The sequence below is a fragment of the Benincasa hispida genome, chromosome 9, assembly GCF_027475165.1.
Source record: "Benincasa hispida cultivar pf3 chromosome 9, pf3_genome.v1.1, whole genome shotgun sequence".
Lineage (NCBI taxonomy): Eukaryota > Viridiplantae > Streptophyta > Magnoliopsida > Cucurbitales > Cucurbitaceae > Benincasa > Benincasa hispida.
This window is the reverse complement of record NC_143486.1, coordinates 46,901,472-46,924,616: the sequence shown is the minus strand read 5'-3', so window position 1 is coordinate 46,924,616 and position 23,145 is coordinate 46,901,472. Positions and strand designations below refer to the sequence as shown.

The 23,145-nt window shown below is 35.7% G+C and overlaps 1 protein-coding gene across 1 annotated transcript in view; it reads left to right on the top strand.

The window, feature by feature from the left end:
* The first annotated feature begins 574 nt into the window (after nt 1–574).
* The window catches only part of LOC120086902 (Protein kinase superfamily protein), a 30,613-nt gene continuing 8,042 nt past the window's right edge, over nt 575–23,145 (top strand). The window contains exons 1-13 of the mRNA XM_039043714.2: nt 575–1,175; nt 1,293–1,337; nt 2,219–2,257; nt 3,787–3,957; nt 4,901–5,053; nt 5,237–5,272; nt 8,056–8,099; nt 11,842–11,932; nt 12,291–12,332; nt 12,451–12,559; nt 14,519–14,633; nt 14,725–14,774; nt 14,892–14,970. Of these exons, the coding sequence (XP_038899642.2) occupies nt 645–1,175; nt 1,293–1,337; nt 2,219–2,257; nt 3,787–3,957; nt 4,901–5,053; nt 5,237–5,272; nt 8,056–8,099; nt 11,842–11,932; nt 12,291–12,332; nt 12,451–12,559; nt 14,519–14,633; nt 14,725–14,774; nt 14,892–14,970 (1,505 nt within the window). The 5' untranslated portion in view covers nt 575–644. The remainder of the gene's footprint in view (nt 1,176–1,292; nt 1,338–2,218; nt 2,258–3,786; nt 3,958–4,900; nt 5,054–5,236; nt 5,273–8,055; nt 8,100–11,841; nt 11,933–12,290; nt 12,333–12,450; nt 12,560–14,518; nt 14,634–14,724; nt 14,775–14,891; nt 14,971–23,145) is intronic.

Here is a 23,145-nt window from a genome sequence, read left to right as displayed (position 1 = left end):
AAAACGCTTAGTTCATTTTAGCATTTGAGAGCAAGAGTGAATTCTTTCCATTTGTAAATTCTTTAAGAGTTGGTCTTGCGAGTAAATGTTCCTTGTATTGTGGTTTTTATAACCTTGAGTGAATAAAAGTGTTGTTTCCACAAAGTGCTTCTCTTCCTTCCTTTCTTCCAATTGTGAGCTAGCAAACACAACCCATTTTAGAGTGTGTTCGACTTGATAGTAACCTTTTGAGCAAACAGTGGGCCGATTAGTAGGCTGGTCAAGTGAGACTTAGTGCCATAGGGGGAAATTTTGAATTATATGCAACAACCGCGCTTCCAACCCCGTGACACTCGTATGGTACCCGTTTCGTTTTTGGTTTTTAGTTTTTGAAAATAAAGAAGTAACTTTTTAAACTTGTTTTTATTTTTGGCGTTTAACTAAGAACTTAACTATTGTATTTAAGAAAGATATAAATTATTGTAAAAAAAAAATATAAAAAATAAATTTAATTCTCAAAAACTAAAAATAAAAAACGAAATGATTTACTGACAAGAGTTAATTAATTATCCCATGGAGTAGGAGGCTAGAAAATAGGCAAATGGGGCAATCGACCAAAAATCATTAACATGCCTTTTTTTGTTTAATTATTTTTGTGTGAAGGAATGAAGATAAAAGGAAGAGCAGAAAAACGACACGTGGACCACAATATAGCCGTTAGGCCTCTGCATTGCCTTCTTCGTAGTAAGAAAAAAACCAAAGCATTCGCTTCGAATTCTCTCACCGATTTCCAAATTTCGAACAAAATGTTACTCCTTTCTTCTCCGCCTTCATCATCATCATCCTCACTTTCCGCCATTGTTGAATCCAAACACCATCCTCTGTTTCATCTTCACTCCTCTCCTCCTTTTCCTACCGCTCTCTCGCCTCGTTGGATCTTCCACTTCCGCCGATGTGCCATCAATGGAACCACCGCCGTCGATTCCTTCACAGAGAAGTCCGGTTACCTTTTCGATCTAACCGCATACGAGGCCGAGTCCTTGGCTGAATACAGCGTCTCGAAGATTGCCGCCATTTATCGGAGGAAGCCGCTACTTGTTCTTCGGAGACTTCTTCAGGTCGGTTCCACTTTTGGCCGATGGTTCGGTCTACGGCTCATCGATGATTTGAGGGAAAGGTCCGACCTCATGTTCGAGGTGAGACCGTGATTTTCCTTTTTCGCTGGAAGTCATTACTTATTATTAGGTCGTCTGTTATTTCAATCCACGTATCTGTATGAGTTTTGGTTTGTAATTCCGATGACTTCGTTGCAGGTCAGAGCTGCTAAACTTAGGAAAATGTTGGTGGAGCTCGGTCCGGTATATTCGTGTCACTTTCCCTGATTTATACTGCTTAATAGAAATATCATATTCAGAGTACGGTGGAAATTTTAATTTTCGAGATTTCGATACCCTCGAAATTTCGGTAGGGGAATTTCGTTTTCTCCCTCATTTCAAATAAAATTTCTAGAAATCTTGAAATTACACACACAATTGTATAGTTTCACATGTCAACGTCGTTTCAAAGATGAAGTTTTGTCAATGTGCTACTTTTTATAGTTTCCAACTTTTCTCAATTTTCAGCTTTATTTTCAATCCAAAACTTTCGTTTCCAAACAAATTGATTTTGAAAAAAATCACAAAAAAGGACCTATATTTATTTTTAACCTCGTTAAAAAAATTTCAATTAGATTTTCACATCATTTCGTCTCAAAATTGAATTGATGTGAGTTTTGTTTCTTTTACAATCCAAACTTTCATTTTCACATCATTTTACCTTAAAATATTCCTAACTTTATATTATTTTGTTATTATTTTTGTATTTATTTTTTAAATTTATGTTCTTGTATTGATATTTACACAAACATATACAATGTACATCTAAATATTGTTTTACTTTATAGAAATGTTGATTAAAAATGGTTAATTATAGTCTAATTAATCCACAATCAAAGTTGCTTTAACTAATTAGAACAACTTGCATCAACTTCCATAAATTTTCATAAAGTTGTCCGAAATTCCCATCGACATCGATATTTCCATAAAATCGAGACTTCTGTATTTCATTTTCTATTGACATTGATATTTCAAACCTTGGTTATGTAAGCTTGAATTATTTCATATCTACCTTATTGGAATCTTTTCACCATAACTCTTGTCTATTTGTATCGTGGCTTTATTTGATTATGATTGTCTTGCAGGCATACATCAAAATTGCTCAGGCTGTCTCATCTCGAGCTGTAAGTTTGTTAATTTGTTTCTTCAAAGCCGCTTAGAAATTGTATGATGTCATATTTGAGATTTTATTTTACTTTGATAAGAATTGTTCAACCTCTTGTAGTTCTCTACTTGGAAATGCTTTCTGATAATCACTCTAGGGAGGGAGGTACCTTGGACCTTTGATTGAAAGGTGAAATGGGTAGTTGGTATTGAATTTGTATGGTCATCAGTACTTGCTTTGGATATTGGTAGAACCTTTTAATCACTTAAAAGACTGTTTAAGTTGCAAGTTTACGGTATCTATACATAGTTTTCAGATTCAAATTTATTTGACAAGGAAAACTTTTATACCATTATTAGCTTAGTTAGCTTTACCATTGAAAGTTGGTTAGATAGATCGTAACCATATAATGTGGCCATTAAACTATTTTGTTCTTCAAAGTGTCAAATAATCGATCTAAATTTTAATATTGTTATAGGCCTGAGGTTTGATATCAATGAGAGCCAGATATGGAGGGAGAAAACTTAATTTTTATTTTATTTTATTTTTTTAATATCCGTAAGTGTTTGGGCCAACTTATGCACACCTTGATTAATCTCATGGAACAACCTGCTTGACCTACAACATTTGGATATCAAGAAAACTCATAGGATATTAAATCCTAAGGGTAGATGGCCAATATTGATTGACCTTAGCCTTTTATCAAACCCAAGCCTTTTATTTATCACTAGGTCAACATGGTTAAAAATTTAAAGATCTTTTCTTTCTTTCTTTAGGGGGGGGGGGGGGTCTTATCATTGTCCCATTCCGATTCTAGTGAATTTTGATTTTCAAAATTTGGACCCTTTTCTGCTAGTTCAAAGTTTAGATGCAGACATGAGTAATTCGGTTGAAGATTTGAGATTTTGGATTCTCTATGCTGTGGAAGAGTATTTTCAAATATATTCTATTTTAAATTTTTGGAAGCTCTTGTAATCTTTTTTTTTTTTTTTTTTTTTTTTAATTTCTGGAAGACTTAATACTTGTGATCTATTTTCTTTTTCTACAAGAATATTGCATTCTTTCATTCTTGGTATATGTTTATTCCTTCACCTTGATGTTGCAAGAGAATGTATAAGCTCATAAGAAATTTGATATTCTTTGGGTTCATCTTGGAGATGTTGGTTCCGCTATACCTTGGGGTATTTGTGATGTAAAATCTTGTATGAATGAGTTCAGAAATTTTCTATTTAATTGCTTTCAGGATCCTTATCAGTAGATCAAAATTTCAAGTTCTATTTTGATCATTCTTCTCTGGAAAGATTGAAAGAGTTTCTTTTCCACTTGACCATTCTTCTTGTGTTTTTTTATCTCTTTATAAATAAGTTATTCTTTAAGAAAAAAAAAAAGCAGAAAAATGGCACATCAGTGGAGTGAACTGAGTGAATAAACATAATATGTATAGAACTTATTTTCAAATAGCTTCATTTTTCTTCATTGATTTATATCTAAAGTCTGATTGAGATATTTTATGTGGTTTGGTGAGATTTTATTTAATGTACTTTGCAGGATTTGATACCACCTTCTTATTTGGATGAACTCTCACTTTTACAAGACCAAATAGCTCCGTTCTCATCTAAACTTGCTTTTGATATGATAGAACAAGAACTAAATATACCTTTGGATGAGCTTTTCTCTGAGATATCTCCTGAGCCGACTGCTGCAGCATCTCTTGGGCAGGTTTTTATCTTTCATTGTGGGTGTGTTGTTTTTAGGTGTAATACATTAATGATCTAGGAAAGTGATAGTTCAATGTGATCATAAAAATAGTGCACAACATCTGTCAAAGTTTCAATTTCATTTTTTATTCTCTTTGCAAAATTTTCTACAATCAACTAAACAAAATGTTAGCATGATAGTTAACAAGAAAGAAAAAATATGGTTCATCAAATGACTTGCTATTCTCTGTCTCCCTCATGAAAGCCACTAACAAAGAGTCATTAAGGGATTGAGTGTTCTCTGAAGGGAAGATTACTGTACTGATGCCTTTTTAAGTTTCTTGTTGCTGGTTCATCAAAAGCTTCTTTTATCAGGTTTTTAGTTCGTGCAAAGTCGAAGTGTTTTCATTTTGCTCTTTTCTGGGCTTGGTTGGTGGTCATTTTTTGGGTTTCTTTGGTAGTTTTTGTAGTAATATTGTTTTTTCAGTTTTTGAAGGAGGTATGTCTGTCGAAGTTGTTAGAAAACGTATCTCTATTTGCTTGTATTTGTTCTTTTTCTCTTCTTTTGGGAGTTTGTATCTTTTAGACTTTTATTTCTTTTCATTACATCAACGAGAAGTTTCTTGTTAAAAAAAAAAAAATGCAAATATAGACAGCTAAAACAAAGGGACATTGAACAGATTAGTAACTTAAAATTTTTAACTGCGATGTGTTAGTCTTGCAAGTTTAAGTTCAAATATCATAGGTTTGCTTTCAATACATTTTTATTAAAAATGAAAAAGGAAAACTTAACAGAAGGCAAAGAAACACGGAGGACTACAAAGAAGTACCACCTAAAGGCTGAAGATAAAAAATATTGTTACTTTGGCCTCTGCAAAATAATTACTCATAAATTGCTTTGTCTTAATACAAGTACTTTCCCCTTGTCTAGACAAGTTAATTGGGTTTTCTTCTCTAAAATATAGGTTTATCAAGCAAGGCTTCGTCGTAATGGACAAGTAGTTGCTGTCAAAGTCCAAAGGCCGGGAGTTCAGGCTGCTATAGCTCTGGATATCTTGATCTTGCGGTATTTAGCTGCTGTTTTTCGCAAGGTTGCCAAATTAAATACTGATCTCCAGGTATGGTAACCTATAAACATCGGTGTAAAAGAGCACAACAAGTGAACTAACACTTTTGGTTCTTCGACTGCATATGTAAATGACCGACTCCCTCAATTTCGTTGAGGTCTAAGTGAGTTTTTGCAAAGGGTTCAACCCACAATCGCAGCACATATAATTTATCTAACTACTTTTAATATGCAGGCGGTTGTTGATGAATGGGCAACAAGTCTTTTCAAGGTATGTATTCTGTTTCAAATCTTGAACACAAGCTAATTTAAAATTAATTTTAATCATACTTCTTCTAGAGAAATAGGGTTTCTATAATAGTGCCAAGAGATGAGGGATAGGTAACGTGGATAATCAGCTTTATCTTTAAAGATAAGGGAGTTCACTTTATCATTAAAGAAGATGAGTGGCGCAATACCAAAAGACTAATTCTTGAATGAAAATGATTCTCTCTCTAAATGGGAGAGAAGGATCTTATTTATAGAGGAAATTAGTTACAAGATGTTTAACTAACTGACATAACAACTAACAATTATCTAAAATTAGCAATTAACTAACTCCTATCCTTTTTAACTAGTTATTTACAAAAGGGCCCTTTCGGCCTTACACCAATCGACCCCTCCCAAAATCAAACTCGTCCTCGAGTGAGGTAAGAAGCTAAATGAAAGTCTTTCGGAGCATAATATGGCTTCACATCAGCAATATTGAAGACTGGATTAATATGCAGGTCACAAGGCAACTCAATGAGGTAACTTATTCAATAGGGACACTCATTAGAGAAGTGCCCCACTTGACCACACCTCAAACATTTTCCCAATGTAGGCCAGTTATAAGGATTTTGAACTTTCTGCTTGTAAAGAGATCTGATTCCTTCTCATCAACCTCTTCTTGCTTTTCTTTATCCTTTTCCTTGGATGAAATTGGTGGAGTAGATGGTCCAAGGTATTGTTTTCTACTTACAGAAGCATCCCAAGGAGTTTTTCTTGAAGTTTTCTTGGAGCATAAATCATTCAACTCATCTATTGTTTCAGCATAACAAATTGCATCATCCATAACAAATTGCATCATCCAAAAAATGAAAGTGTTGTAACTTTATCTTCTTTTTGATGTCCACACGTAAGTCGCCAATGAATCTTGTAATTAGATGTTGTTCATTCTCCACCAAATTTGTTCTTGCCCCCAATCGGTTGAATTCTTCCACATAATCTGCCAATTGTCGAGGCCCTTGTCTATAGTTTTGGTATTGATTGTAAAGGGTCTGCTCATAATTGGTAGGAAGGAACCTCTGTTTCATCAACTGCTTCATTTTTTCCCCTGTTTGAATTGGCCTCTTGGCTTACTATTGCCGATTGATCTCCAATTGATCCCACCAAGTGGAAGCTTCCCCTTTCAACTTGAAGGCTACCAAATGTACCTTTTTGTGATCTGGTGTATTCATATAATCAAAAAAAATTCTCGGTGTTCTCAATCCAATCAAGGAATGTATCGATGTCACGCTTCCCATTAAAAGTTGGCTAGTCAATCTTCATTTTGTAATCATATGAGTCACCTCTATCTCCATACCTCTCTTCTCGTCGCTGGAGAATATAACTCTTCTTCTTGATCATACTCCCTCGAAGAATCCCAATGTTGGAATTCTTGTTGCCATTCTTGCCTATTCAAAACGGCTTATTGGATCTTCATGGAGCTGCCTGTGCAATCTTGGAGCTCTTTCTCGATAAATTTCTTGCTGAAATTGGAAATTTTTTGGCTGTCCAAGCACCACCTCTTCTTCACCATTCTTGCACGAATGGTTGAGCGTTCTCCCAATTTTGAGGTGCTGCTGCCAGCCTCTCAACCCTACGAGTGAAGGTTTCCATACTTTCTCAAACGCTAGTCACTGTTCCATGAATTCTCTCCAAAGAGTTCTCAACGGACGGCAAGCGTCGTGTTGTAGTTCTTGGAGAGAAGGTGGGGGTTTCTTCCACCTCTTGATCTTGCCACAGGTTGTCTCCTCCTCTTGGGTGGGCAACCCTTCATCCTGCCATTAGCTCGGATTCTTAGAGTGCTCTAATACCAATTTTGGTGCAATACCAAAAGACTAATTTTAGAATGAAAATGATTCTCTTTCTAAATGGGAGAGAAGGATCTTATTTACAGAGGAAATTAGTTACAAGATGTTTAACTAATTATCATAACAACTAAAAATTAGCTAACAATTAGCAATTAACTAACTCCTATCCTTTTTAACTAGTTATTTACAAAAGGGCCCTTTCGGCCTTACACCAATGAGGGACCACAAAATTAGTATAGTACAATTGCAACAGTTCTTATGAAATTAAGAGTTTTCTCTTAAACGAAGTCGTCCTCCCTGCTTTGATGTGAGGGAAGAGATATCCTTTTAGGAGGAACTCCATAGACTTATCCTTCACAAGTAACAAGAAGAAATACTTATAGCTTAGCTTTAAAGATCTCTTCTCTCAACCATGTCACGAGCAAGGATGAAAATATCCATCAACATGTTGATATATCCATACATCAAAAGGTTCATATTGATATTAAATGTCTATAGATATCTCTAACATCTTTTATAAATATTCGAAAACATAAAATATGTCATCTATGTCCAATATGAATAGGAATGGAATACCAATAACAATATCCATAGCTTAGTTTGGGAGTAAAAATAACTTAAATATTAATCTAAATAAATTTTATAAATTTCATGACTTAAAATAATATCTGTTGATATCGATATTTTATCGATATATCTGTAAAATTAAAATCTTGATATCAATATTGACATCGATATTTTAGTCCTTGGTCACGAGGCAGATATAATTCTTTGAAACCTTGTGATTGTATTTTTGGGTGAATACCCACCAACAAAAGGAGATTTGTCCTATTCAAACTAGTTATGCCTTATCCAGTCATCATAAATTGCTAGTTTTTAGATTTTCAGTTTGAAGTTTTTTGGATGACTGTTCTCAAGTTAAGATTGGATACAGGTAAATCGTAAATCACATTGAATGCAGGAGATGGATTACAGGAGAGAAGCAAAAAATGGTCGTAAGTTCAGGTACGAGCAACTTCATTATCACCAGATTTTTGTTTATTTTGGGGAAGAGCAATGTTTTAAAGAACTTTTGGCGACCTTGAGACTTTTTCTCATAGAGAAGAGAGGTGTAGCCTTGAGGTGGTATGAGGCATGAGCTTCATTTCAAATAGAAATAGAAATCATGAGAATGTAAAACCTTGCCACAGCCTAATATTGTAGCATTTAGAATGGTTAAACTACATCAATTATTACTATTATTTTTTGAGCTAAAAACAATACCCAAAAATTAGGGAAATAGAGAAAGAATACAGAAAAAAAATTAAAAACAAAGGGAAAACCTAGGAAAAAACTTGAAAAAAATAATACACAAGAAAATACAGCAAATATTTAAAATCAGAATTGCAAACCAATTGCAAACCATACATAAAATTTGGAAACTTGAAAAATATCTCTTAGTAATATGTGTTGAAAAATTGTAGAACTGTAAAATATTAGAAAAAATTTCAGGTAGCAATGACACCACAGAAAAAATGAAAAAAGAAAAACGAAAGAAGATAACCTGTGTGTGATAATGAACAAATAAAAGAACCAGAAAAAAAGAAGAAAAAAGAGAAGAAAACAAACTGGATGAGTGGAAGAAGAGAAAAAATAAGAAAAAAGAAAAGAGAATAGCAGACTAATAAGTATAGAATAGTAAGGTCTTCGAAATCGAAGCCTATAGTGAATATGAAAGGAAATGAGGGACCAAACTTTCCCCTCCTCTAAAAATCCTACTATTCCACTCACACCCCACAAGAGCTAGATAGACGCCTACAAATTATAAAGACGAGGAAACAGAGTAAAAATGGGTCTCTCTACTGCCCAATGATCATCCCAAAGTACGAATCCCTCCCCTTCCCCACCATACAATGGATAGGTGAACAAAAGAAGGGAGCTCTTTCGAAATAGCCTTCCACAAGTTCTGCTGAGCACCTTTAACCCTTTTGACAACCACTCAAAAGTCAAAAGGATAGGCCCATGTTTAAGGCAGCCTCGACTCAAACCGTACGCACAGATGATTTTGAAAACATTGAGGAAGAGTCTCTACTTGTTGCATCGCTGTTTTACATTTCTGATACCAAATAAAAAATAAAAACAAACTTTAAGATTTTTTTAGTTCCTCAAATTAGGGAAAATAAGTTTTAAAAAAAAAAAACTAATTTTTGTCAAATTTTGATTTCAAAATTGATGAAAACAAATAGTCATTTAAACTTTTTTGTAAAAGTAATTGAAATTGAGTTGAATTGGAATAACAATCTACTAAAATAAGATTAGTAAAATAAATAATTTTTACTTTTAGATTAGTCATATTAAAAAAATACTTAATTTACAAATTAGATTGATTCAAGGCAAATAAAATATGTATGTACGATATTCTATTTAATCTTAGTCATATACAAATTAAATATATTTTCCAATTTTTATGTAGTTATTTTAAAAAATTTACCCAATGTATTTTGTTTTAAATTAGTAATTTCTTTTACATATTTAAGTTAGTCAATTTAAAATAAGAAAAATGTAAGAAACATAATTTTATTTTTGAATATAGTCATGTTTGAACAATATGAGAATATTTTGTTTTAAACTTGACTATATTGAAATTAATTAAATCAAATATTTAGGATGATAAATTTAAACTAATCCAAAAAACTAAACATTGATAAAATACAATGAAATATTTCACAAACCCTAGATTTCTAAATTTACACTCCGTTCCCAGGCTTCCTAAACCTACACTCCATTCACAAGCTTCTTGAACCCAAACTCCTAAACTTTTGCACCCCAAGCCTAATTTTCTTAAACCTAGCTACCTAAAACCCCTACCTTAATCCCCTAGACAATGTCCCCTATGTGTCATCACCAACACTAACAATATTTATCAACATATGCAGCTAATAGGATGACACCATTCTCATATCATTTATAGAAAACAAAATATTAGATAATACCATGAACATTTACAACTAATTTGTCATCGCTAGGAAGAACTATATCATCAACATATAAAACTAATAGAATGACACCACCCTTAGATTGTTTATAAAAAGAAAGATTAATCTGGGGTGGTTTTCCTCGTTCTTTCAATCACGTGATTGAATTTTCCCAACCATCCATGTGGGCGTCAATTTTTATTACATACAAAGATTTGTGAAAATGTACATTATTTTCCATCTCTTGAGCAACAAACCTTGGTGGTTGCTTTATATACGCTTCTTGAAGATCACCCTGAAGAAAGATATTTTAATGTCAAGTTGGTACGAGAGCCAGTGATAGTAACAATTTGTAACCTGGAATTACAAAAAAGGAAAATGAAAAAGGAAAAGAAAAAAAGAACAGAAAAAGAAAAGAAAAGAAAAGACCTTTGACAAAAAGCACCATCAAGTAGAAGAACAAAGTCTTACTATCCCAAAATTCTGTGACATGTAGAAATATAGATAACTTGACGGCATCCTATTGTACCATTCATGGCAACCTACCTACCTATTACAATGTCTTGGAGTGCAAGAAGAGCGGCTCAAGATGTTTTCATAAAGGGCCTAAGATGCAAGATTATGAGCTCATAATTTTTATGGAATGAAAATATCTTTGTATTACAATAATTTATTCTTATATAAGAGAAAAGGTCAATACATCAAAGGAAAGAATCATAATAAATATGAAATAAAAGCATAAAAGATTACACCTAATTAACATATTTATGATCAACACATGCATTTAATTTTGATAATTTAATTTTATTAAATCACCGATTGACCCAAAAGCTTAATTTGATGGGTGAAGACAAATTTAATTATATATATCATCTAACACTCCCCCTCACTTGTAGGCTTTGAAATATGAAGAATACCCAACAAGTCAATTGGGGAGGAAATAACATTGTAGGGGTTTGAACACAAGACCTCTTGTGAACCAACATGCTTTAATGCCATCTTAAATTTGAGTGGAATAAATTATTTTGTATTCCAATGAATAATCATGAGATATAAAGCCTTTAAATATAGGAGAAAGGCTATATACATAAAAGGAAAGTATCCTAATAAGAATAAAATAAAATCTTAGATGATTTTACAACCCATCATCATATTTACAACCAACACTCCCCCTCAAGATGGTTTAAATGATGCCATCTTAAATTTGAGTGGAATAAATTATTTTGTATTCCAATAAATAATCATGAGATATAAAGCTTTAAATATAGGAGAAAGGCTATATACATAAAAGGAAAGTATCCTAATAAGAATAAAATAAAATCTTAGATGATTTTACAACCCATCATCATATTTACAACCAACACTCCCCTCAAGATGGTTTAAATGATGCCATTTTAAATTTTTGTGGAATAAATTATTTTGTATTCCAATAAATAATAATGAGATATAAAGCCTTCAAAAATAGAAGAAAGACTATATACATAAAAGGAAAGTATCCTAATAAGAATAAAATAAAATCTTAAATGATTTTACAACCCATCATCATATTTACAACCTACACTCCCCCTCAAGATGGTTTAAATGTATCTTCCATTGCCAACTTGTCAATCATTTTATCAAATCGTACTTTTGGTACCCCTTTAGTCAACACTTCAGCAATTTGCTTTGTACTTTGATATGCTTTATCCTATCATGTAGAATTGGATTATGGGCTGTAGAGATAGCCATCTTGTCACAATACACTCGTATAGGACGTATTGCTAACTTGTGCTATTTTACATTTGATCGAGCAGACAGTTATACGGAAGTTTGCAAGATGTGGTTGTTCCTCAAATGTTCATGGAGCACACAACTCGTAGGGTCCTTACGATGGAATGGATAAAGGTACCATTGCTTGTCTCATACTTCGGGATATGAAACAAGTCTTGGACATATTACTTGACATATATATAAGATTGCGGCTGGCAAAATGATCCCTGGGCAGGAATTTTTTACTCCAATCTTGTCCAATTTCTTTATTTTTAACTATTATTTGTATTGTGAATTTTGATGTTTGAGGTTGACTATTTGTGATATTCTTGCAATTTGTAAGTTTAAACTTACTAAATTTTGTGAGAGGAAAATAAGAGCTGGGAGGCTATTTGCTTGGGCTAACCACGTTCTCTTTAAACAAGAACTAAAATTTTCATTTATCAGTATAATTAGGATCATTGCTCACTTATCTTTCATATTGTTTATACAGGGCGAGAAGTTGATAGAAACGAAGGATCTTTACTTGGTGGAGGTTATTCTCAAGACTAAATGAAATTCTACAACTAGACTATATGTTTCTCAAGTAATCTTCTTGTGTCTCATTTATTTTTGTAATATCTAAATATGATCTCTTTCCTAGTCCCAAACAGGTTGGGGTATACTGCTCCTTCAATCAACTTCTAGAATATGGATTCTATCATGCAGATCCTCACCCTGGAAATCTTCTTCGCACCCCTGATGGAAAACTAGCTTATTTGGGTATTATCATTAACTATATCATCTTATGCTACTTTTGGTCAGAGCGCTTGATTGTACATCTTAGGTTTTTTCCCCCATTGCTACCTGAAATTTGATATTTCTAGTTTATAAGGTGTTTTTCTAGTTTCATTTTCTTTTAACTTATCGTTGCCCAAACAAATAATATCCATCACTTTTTTTTTTTTTTTTTTTTTTTTAACTTTTTTAATTTTATAACGAGAATCGAAGCTTTTCATTGGAAAAATAGAAAGAGACTAATGCTCAAAGGATTTCAATCTAACTCAAGGGAGAGAAGAAGCTTAAAAAATTACGTTAGAAAAAAAAGATATCCCAATGTGTATATTTTTTTTTGAAGAGGAAAGAATATTTTTCTCACTGATGTAATGAAAAGAGACTAATGCTCCAAAATACAAGACACTCCAATTAAGAAAGGAGACAAACACAACCAATGAAGAGTACAAACCAAATAAGATGGAAAGCCTACAACTAAGAAGCATAGAAAACTTAGAAAGAGATCTCCCATAAGAGAAGCTAAGAGACAAACTGAACCAAATTGAAATAGACCAAAAAAGTGAGACATCAAACCAAAAAAAATGATAAGATTGCATGACGCTAGACCAAAGAACTCTGAAAATGTCCATATGAGAGGAAATGAGACTCCAAGGTAAAATGGAACTTTAGAGCTCTCTGATAGACAAAAATATCACCCTGAACAAACAACAAAAGTGCTAATGACTCTAATCGGACAAGGTGAACACCATTAACAGTAACTCCTAGAGATCTAAAAAGAATTGCTCGCAATTGAAGACCACAAACCTTAACCAAAGAAGCGGATTTGTCAGGAATCAAATGAGAAGACACTAGTGATGTTGCTGTCCTATTCTCGTTACTTGAAAAAATATGAGAGACTCCAAGGTAAATGAGACTCCAAGGTAAAATGGAACTTTAGAGCTCTCTGATAGACAAAAATATCACCCTGAACAAACAACAAAAGTGCTAATGACTCTAATCGAACAAGGTGAACACCATTAACAGTAACTCCTAGAGATCTAAAAAGAATTGGTCGCAATTAAAGACCACAAACCTTAACCAAAGAAGCGGATTTTTCAGGAATCAAAGGAGAAGACACTAGTGATGTTGCTGTAATAAGCTTTGAACTTAGTTCCTATTCTCGTTACTTGAAAAAGTATGATTATAGGCTTCTGCAAATAAATCTTTTGATAGTAACTCCTAGTGCACTAGTTCTTCTATAGGAAAATCTACTTCCTCACTGCTTACACTTACAATTGTTCCTCACATCATTGAAAAGAAGATAAACCTTCTTTAGGAGAAGGGGGTTTGGATAATCCTTTAGTAAACTGAACATTTACCCAGGGAGAGAGATAATAGAATGCTTAAAAACCTTGTCAGGATCCAAAACAGGTTGCTGTTTTGAAATGAAATTCTGTTGCATTATTGAATGTGATGAAGAAATCAAAAGATTAGTATAAGACTTCTAATGCATCAGAATTACTCTATATACAATGAGGGACAAAGAGAACTTTTTTTTGAGAATAATGACAGAGAGAAGGCTTTCGCGTAAACCTTGGCTTCACCCTGTTAGTACTCACTGTAGGCTGCGGAGATGATGAATGCTTGACTTCTTCTAGAGGCTCTTATTGTGTAGAAAAATCATCAATGGGAAGAATAGGTGCAGCTACCATAGGACCACATAGTCATCTGAGTCATTCAAATTAAGGAGCAAATCATGCTCTAAGGGAACGTTTGGACAAACTTCTACTTCATTCATCTTACCATAATTCGACAAAATAAATGCTTCATCTTCTATTACCTTTTTTATCCTCTATAAATAAATGCCAAACCTTTTTATCATGTTCAACTATATATTGTTTTAAATGCTAACAATGATAGACCATGTATCTTGATGAGTTAATATTTATACACCTGCTTTACCGTCAGATTTTGGTATGATGGGTGAATTTAAACAAGAGCTTCGCGATGGATTTATTGAAGCTTGTCTCCATCTTGTAAACCGCGATTTTGATGCATTAGCCAAGGATTTTGTCACTCTTGGGTATCATGGCTTTTCTCTCTACTCATTTCCTGTTAAAGATAATTCTTTTGATACTAGACTTTTTTGGGGTGGCATTTTTCTGTCTTTACAGGCTTCTTCCACCAACGGCAGATAAACAAGCAGTCACACAGGCATTAACAGGTTTTCCGTCTTTCTCTAAAAATTTCATGTTCCAATAAATTGTTTTCTTCTTGGGTTTGATGGTAATTTTCTAAAGGGTTATCATGGGTGTTAATCTCATGTATATTTTGGATGCAGCTGTATTCCAAAATGCTGTTTCCAAAGGAGTAAGAAGTATTAGCTTCGGAGACCTTCTGGGAAACCTAGGGACCACAATGTATGATATTTCTTGAAACTTACCATCCAGATTATTGTCTCAGTTACATTATTCTTTGAAGTTCTAATCAGGGTGCAATATAAAATTTATTCATCCATAGTACAAGTGTAGGTTACAAAGTGAAGATAAGTTAGTGTATAGTGTGGTGTAAATTATTTCCAAAGTTTGGGTAGTTTTGTTTCCTTTTTCTTGGTTATTATTATGAACATGATGGAAAGCTCTCTCTTCTCTCCCCCTCCCTCACCAAACTTCTCATAATCGTCTCTCTGCCATGACCACCACCGTGCCCCCACCACCCCCCCTCCTATCCCACTAGTTCTATCCATATTGACCGAAAGTTTTTCACCCTACAATTCGATGACACTAGCAATGGCAATTTTGTGAGAATAACTGAAAAAGGCTGATCATCGGCACAGTCCCTCAACCTCTCTTGGAAAGCTCTCCATTGGCTTTCCTCCTCTTTTCACTCCCTTCGGCATGATCTCTGCAACTTCAAATTTTTTAAAAAGTTCACTAACGACGGCGCCACCCTCTGGTTAGAGAAATTACACAACAAGAATGGCTATTAATGCCGAGCTTACTCACCTTTACCACATGGGGCGCCGGACGAAGATCATCCCTCCGGAGGACCAAAAACAAGGCTGGTTTCCTTCTACTCTTTGCTATCTAATTATATGGCCGGTCGGCCCTAACCTCCCACCCAAGCTTTCAATACCACGATTGTTATGCAGCCGAGACCTACAAACCCATCAAGCCTCGTGAGATGGCTAAGCCAAACCCCCTCCCTTGAATCCCAGCCCCCTGACTGCTCCACCTTTATGAAGCCCTCCCTTGCCCTCATCTTGATTGGAATTCGATGGTGGTGGTGCAACGCCACCTTCTTCATGACTCTTGGTTGGAAATCATCTCTCTCATCTCGTTGCACGATCAATCCACTACATGATGACAAAGCTTTGCTCCATGTTTATGATCCAAGAATCTTAGGATCTCTCCTGCAACATAATGACTGGGTCTTATTTGGAAAGTTTTGGCTGAAATTCTTGGACGCCACACACTCTTTCACTTCAATGACAGCTCACCACCTCATTCAATGGATGGATTGATATTTTCGATCTCTCACCAATTCTCTGGAATGACAAAGTTTTCAAGTTCATTGGTGATCAATGTGGTGGTTTAATTTGCTCTTCAAACCAAACCGATAGAGGTATAAATCTCCGAGCTGCTCGCTTAAAAATCCGGCCGAATTCTATAGGATTCATTCCCGTGCCGCTGATATTACCTCGAGAGTTTACCGGATCGGAATTTATGGTGAATATTTGTGGGACAGTCGCGGGCCAAAGCACATCCCTTTCAGATTTCTTGTTGCCAACATTGGATGCCCAGGGCATTACTTTGCATAGATTCTCTGCCGGCCATAACCCTCCCTTTTCCGACTCCCCTTTGTCGACGACGACAAATCAGGGTAACATTAATGTGGTTACCAATGTTTTAAAAGGTTAAAGGCAGGCCTCGAGGCGTTTTTTCTTAGAGAGGCAAGGCATAGGCTTCGAAGTGGTATGAGGCATAAGCCTCATTTTAAATTAATAAGACATAATTAAATCATAAAATATATTCTATTATATATTTATAATGTTATAATACTGCTTAAAAATACCTAACATACTCAAAATTCATCATGACAAAGAAAAATATTGAAACACAAGGCAAAACCTATGAAGGAAAAAAATTTAAAACTCTTTAAAAAAAGAATAGAAAACAGTAACTATTAAGGAAAAAACTCTTTTAAGAAAATATAAAATTGAAAAAGTTCTATTAGGAAGATAAAAGAAGAGGAAAAAAAAAATCTAACCTTGGTCTTCAAGTGGTCTTTAAGTGGTTTGATTGAATTGAATTGTGTTTTACTATATTTTTTTGTAGAAGAAAATTGAAGAAAACTCTCCCAATTATGTTTAACCCAAAAAGAAAAAAAAAACTCAATTAATAATAATTTTGGTTTTAAATTAATGGGGTTTGCCGGTTCCACTTCCCAATTTGCAAGTTGGAAGGCACATGCAAAGAATAATATTTATTGTTCTCGGTGGGTGGGCCCGACCCATTTAATTTTCCTTCAAATACCTTGAGGCTTTTTTAGCCTCAAACGCCTCAATGCCATACCAAAAGGCGTACGCCTTCATTGAAAGAGGCGTACACCTCTTTTTTCTTGATGTAATTGCACACCTTGAGGCATGAGGAAGTCGCCTCGCCTCAAGGCGTGTGCTTCAACTGATTTTTGAAACATTGGTGGTTATGGATTTTTTCAACCTTCATTGAAAGAGGCGCAAGCCTCTTTTTTCTTGATGTAATCGCACGCCTTGAGGCATGAGGAAGTTGCCTCACCTCTAAGGCGTGTGCCTCAATCGATTTTTGGAACATTGGTGGTTATGGATTTTCAGCCTCTCCCCCCATTGACAAAGGAAAGTCCCCTATTAATTCCTTGCTGGTCAAGGCTAACTTGCCTAATTTACCGCAGCTGCCAATTCCTACCGACTTTCCTTTTATTGTTGCAAACCAAATCCCCAAGGACCGTTTCCCCCTCCAATGACCTTGTTGACCTACCGCATAATTATCCCCGACCCCACCAAATCTCCTTCCCCCTTTTTTACCCAACCCTCTCTAGTGATGGTTACCTTCAATGAAGGCTCATCTAACCTTCCCCCTCTTTTACCCAACCTTCTCTAGCGATGGATTACCTTCAATGAAGGCTCATCGAACCTTATCGAAGGCACCGAACATTTCACCACCTCGAAAAACCCAACCCACAATATTTCTGACTCGGAGGCCTATCTTACCAGCCCACTATCCCCAAAAGATGATTTTGCCCCTCACCCTTTGAATGATGCCGTGTTTGGCGATATCCCTGACGAATCCAACCATCTGATTAGCATCCTCCCCCTTGTCCCAGACGATTTGACCAGCCTTACCCAAAATCCCTTCCCTCTGATCCCACCTTCACAGCTCGGTGACCACAACAATCCATCACTATCTGCTCATTGTCCCCTTAGTTTGCGTGACTCCTCTATTCGCTCAGAATATGGCTTGTGTTTTATGGCTATTCCCTCCTTCCCTCCTCCCAAGGCTAAGAAATTCAGCACCACCACTGGTAAGTGAAACAAATATCAGCGAGAATTACAAACTTACATTTCTACATTTGTTATGATAAAACAACGGCTTTAGCCATAAGGGAGGGTGATGATGATGACCAATGAAATTCCTATCTTGGAGTGTACGTGGTTTGAATTCTTGGAAGAAACGTGCCCTTGTTAAAAGGTTGATTTAGCAATACAACCAGGCATTGTCCTCCTCTAGGAAACCACATTGCTTGTTATTGACACTCTTATGATTAAATCTATTTGGAGCTCCTCTTTTATTAGATGGACGATGCTTGATGCGATTGGTACCTCAGATGGTATTCTCATTTTATGGCGTGCTCTGGACTTTATTGTTAATGACGTTATCCAGGGACTTTACTGTTTCTATTCAAGTGAGTATGACGGATGGTTTTTCTTTCTGGCTTTCGACTGTTTATGGTCCATCAGATGGCTTGCTTCACCCTGATTTTTGGCAGGAACTTGATGATTTGGCTGGGTTGGGTGGTGATAGTTGGCTTATTGGAGGTGACTTTAACGTAACATGATGGTCATGGGAGAAATCACACGACCATATGATCCCTGTTATAGTTCTATTGTTAGAGTTTTCCATTATTGTAAATATTTTGTTATATTTTTTTTTTCCTTTTCTATGCTTTGTACACTTGTATATATTCATATCTTTGGTGAATGAATAGAATATTCTGATCTCTCTCTCAAACCTAAGTGTTTTACAATCACCAACAATATGAGACTCTTTAATCAGTATCTAATTATAAGTCGAGGGATATTCCTTGGAGTAATGGTAGTTTTACTTGGTCATGCTTCGGACCTGTTCAGTATGCTTCTCTAATGGATCGTTTCTTGATTACTAATTTTTATGTATTGCTAAGTTTGGGACTCTTAAGGTGAATCGTTTAGATCGGGTTACCTCTGATCACTTTCTCTTGGTTCTGACTGCCGACGATATTGCTTGGGGCAGCCCATTTCGTTTTGAGAGCTCTTGGCTTCAGATTCTTTCTTTTCAGCCTCTTGTTGAGTCTTGGTGGGGTAATATTTCGGTTGTTGGGTGGCCTGGTCATGGCTTGATGATGAAATTGAAAGCTCTTAGAGGGCGTTTGGGGCAAAGAGTTGAAATTGAAAGCTCTTAGAGGGCGTTTGGAGTAAAGAGTTGGTTATTATAGTCCTAGGTTATTATAGCTGGGTTATAATAATTTGTGTTTGGGGTATAGATTATTTTGGTTTGGGTTATAATAATATGTGTTTGAGGTGTAAACTCTTTTTATTTGAGAAGGAAATAGTAAAACATTGTAGCAATGAATAAAAAGATGATGAATGTAAAATAGTAAAAACTATAACAAATAGTAAATACTGTAACAAATGAGGGTTTTGAAATAGTGTTGACTGTAGGTAATTGGGGAATACAAAATAATATTTACTATAAGAAGAGGTGGTTTGTAGGAAGAGGTTGTCATTATAATCTTAGGATAATCTTTGCCCCAAACACACCCTTAAATTTTTCCTTTGAAGGTGGTATCAAACTCAACGGCAAGCAACTTCTACTTCGCCATCTCTTCGTACACAACTTTGTATGCTGGACAATTTGGTAGTAAACTTACGGGGGGTCAATTAACTGCTCAGGAGCTGCGCATCCATTGGAGGCAACGTTGTAAACTTAAATAGCTCATTGAGGAGGATGAAAATACTTGTTTTTTCCATCGGATTGTTGCTGCCCGAAAAAGAAAGAGTATGATTACGGAAATTCTCTCTAGAATCGGACAAAGTCTTTTGTCTAGTGATAGTATTTAATCTGAATTTTGTGATTTCTACTCTAAATTTTTCACTAAGAAGCCTAGTGATCGCTTCCTTCCTACTAATGCGGACTGGAGTTCTGTCTTTTTTGTCCAAGCGGCAGACCTTCAATGTTTGTTTTCGGAAGAAGAGGTTTTTACTGTTGTCTCATCTCTAGGTGCGCATAAATCTCCTGGTCTAGATGGTTTTTACTGCTAAATTCTTTAAATATTTTTGGCCGGTTTTGAAGGGTGATATTATGCATATGGTTCAATACTTTTTAACTGCTGTAGTATAATCAATGCCTCTCTTAATGGAACTCACATTTGCCTCATCCCTAATATGCTTTGACTCCAAATTAGTCTTAGATTTCAGCTTATTAACCTCATGAGTACATACAAGATCATTGCCCGTGTTCTCTCTAATCGGTCGAAACAGGTTCTTCCTTCCACTATTGCTTCAAATCAACTTGCCTTTGTGGAAAATCGACAGATATTGGATGCTTCTCTCATGGAAAACGAGTTGATTGATGATTGGTTTCATAATAGGAAAGATGGTGTGGTTATTAAGCTTGACTTGGAAAAGGCTTTTAATACTGTGGATTGGGGTTTTAAGATGTTGTTCTTTAGGTCAAAGGTTTTGGGGTTGTTTGGCATTCGTGGATTCAGGGTTGCATTTCTAGCACCAACTTTTCTATCATTATTAATGGCAGGCCTCGTGGCACGATTAAACCTTATTGTGGTATTAGACAAGGTGAGACCCCCTCTCTCCTTTTCTTTTCATCCTCGTGGTTGACTGCTTAAGTCGTCTCTTGGACCATAGTTTGACTAAGAAACTAATTGCTACACACCCCATTGGTGATTCCTTTTTTCTGAGTCATCTTCAATTTATTGATGATACCTTGCTTTTCTCTACTGCTAATCGATCGACTTCGACTCATCTGTTTGAGGTTATTCATGTCTTTGAACAAGCATCTGGTTTGTCTATTAATTTCTCTAAGAGTGAGTTGTTGGGAGTTAACCTTCCTGAGGATGATTTGGACTGGATGGTGAATTCATTTGGATGCAAAAGAGGCCATTGGCCCGTGACTTATCTTGGTCTTATATTGGGAGACAACTCCAATTCTATGAGGTTTTGGCACTCTGTTGTTGAGAGAATTCAACAGAAGCTCCATAATTGGAAGTATGCTTATATATCTAAGGGCGGAAGGCATACTCTCATCCAGGCCACCCTTTCAAGCTTGCCTACATACTCGTGCCCCTGATGTTATTAATAGATTGGAGAAATTGTTTCGTGACTTTCTTTGGGAGAGTTCCCATGGTGAAGATGGCATGCATAATGTGAATTGGGTGGGCAACCACTCAGTGTCCTAAGCTTCTGGGTGGCCTTGGTATAGGTAACTTTCAATGTCGTAATTCTGCTCTTCCGGCCAAATGGATTTGGCGGTTTTTACATGAACCTAATGCATTGTGGAGGCAACTTATTGTGGCTAAATATTACTCTTCTTCGTGTATATGGCCATCTATTACTCGTACTTCGGCCAAATCCTCGTGGGGGATTAGTTGTCAGATTGTTGATCTGGTTGCTTCTCGCACTCAATGCTCCCTTGGCACGGGTTCTACTATTTCTTTTTGGAAAGGCCATTGGCTTACTAGGTCTCCCGATATTACGGTGGCTGAGGTGTGGCTTGCAGATTCTGAGGGTTGGAACCTGCATCTTCGCCGTAATCTTTGTGATTATGAAATTCATGAATGGGCTTCGTTATCTATCTCTATTACTATCTACAGTCAGATTTCGTGCTGTGCCTGATTCGTGGAGATGGTTAATAAACCCATCTTCTTCGTTTTCCGTGAAATCTTTCATTGATGACTTAATGGTTTTTTCTGAGCCTCCTGTGAGGAGTTTATACTTTGTCATCTAGCGGGATAATTACCCTAAGAAAATGAAAATTCGGATCGGGAAAGATTGCCGTTCTGATTGTGTACATCGATGATATCATTTTATCAGGAGACGATATAACAGAGGTTGTCAGACTAAAGTAGAGAATGGCGGATGAGTTTGAGATATTTTCTTAGTATGGAGGTAGCGAGATCGAAGGACGGAATATTCGTTTCTTAACAGAAATATACTTTGGACTTGTTAAGGGAAACAGCGATGATTGGATGTAAACCCATTGATACTCCTGTTGAAGTAAATACTAAGCTGGGAGATTTTGTTGAAGGAGTTCCAGTAAATAAAGAGTGGTACAGCATCTCGTAGGGAAATTGATTTACCTGTCTCATACTAGACTAGACATATCCTATGTTGTCAGCATGGTCAGTCAGTTTATGTAGGCTGCGTACGAGAAACATATGAAGGTTGTTACTCGGATTCTAAGGTATTTGAAGTCTACTCTTCGAAAGGGCTTAATGTTCAGAAAACATGACGAGATGTATTGAAACTTATACTGACTCAGATTGGGCAGGATCCGTTACAGATAGAAAATCAACTTCAGGATATTGTACCTTGTGTAGGGTAATCTTGTTACTTGGCGAAGTAAGAAACAAGGTGGATTGCTCGAAGTAGTGTTGAGGTAGAATACAGGGTTATGAGTATGGGGATATGCGAAAAGATATGGTTGAAGAAAGTTTTGTCTAATCTTCACCGGGACAATCATGGTCCCATTAAACTCTATTGTGATAATAAGGCAGCTATTAGTATTGCCACAATCCTGTGCAACATGATAGAACCAAACATGTGGACATTGATAGACACTTTATTAAAGAGAGATTGGACAGTGGCAGTATTTGTATTCCCAACCTTCCTTTGAACTAATAGGTTGCTGATGTTCTCACCAAAAGGTTACTAAGACAGAGTTTTAACACTTGTGTTTGCAAGTTGGGTCTTAATATATTTATGCCCCAACTTGAAGAGGAGTGTTGAAATAAGGTGTATTTGCCCTAAGGGCGTAAGTCGTTTTGCCTGTTCCTACTATATTTAGGTTTCTGCCAGATCTATTTATATCTGAGTCTGTAGTGTTTTGTAGTGTGACAAAAATTAATAAAGTTCTCCTATCATGGTTTTTTCTCCTTGACCTAGGGTTTTCCACGTAAACCTGGTGTTCTTTTTCTTTCCCTTATTTTTCAATACATATTACCGGTGGAAGATTCTTTGATTTCTTTCCAGTCAAAGTTCTAATAAGAGTGCTTACTTCTACGTATAATCGAATAATATATTCTTGTTAGAAGTCAGACACGGTTGAGTAGGAAAACTAATTCAT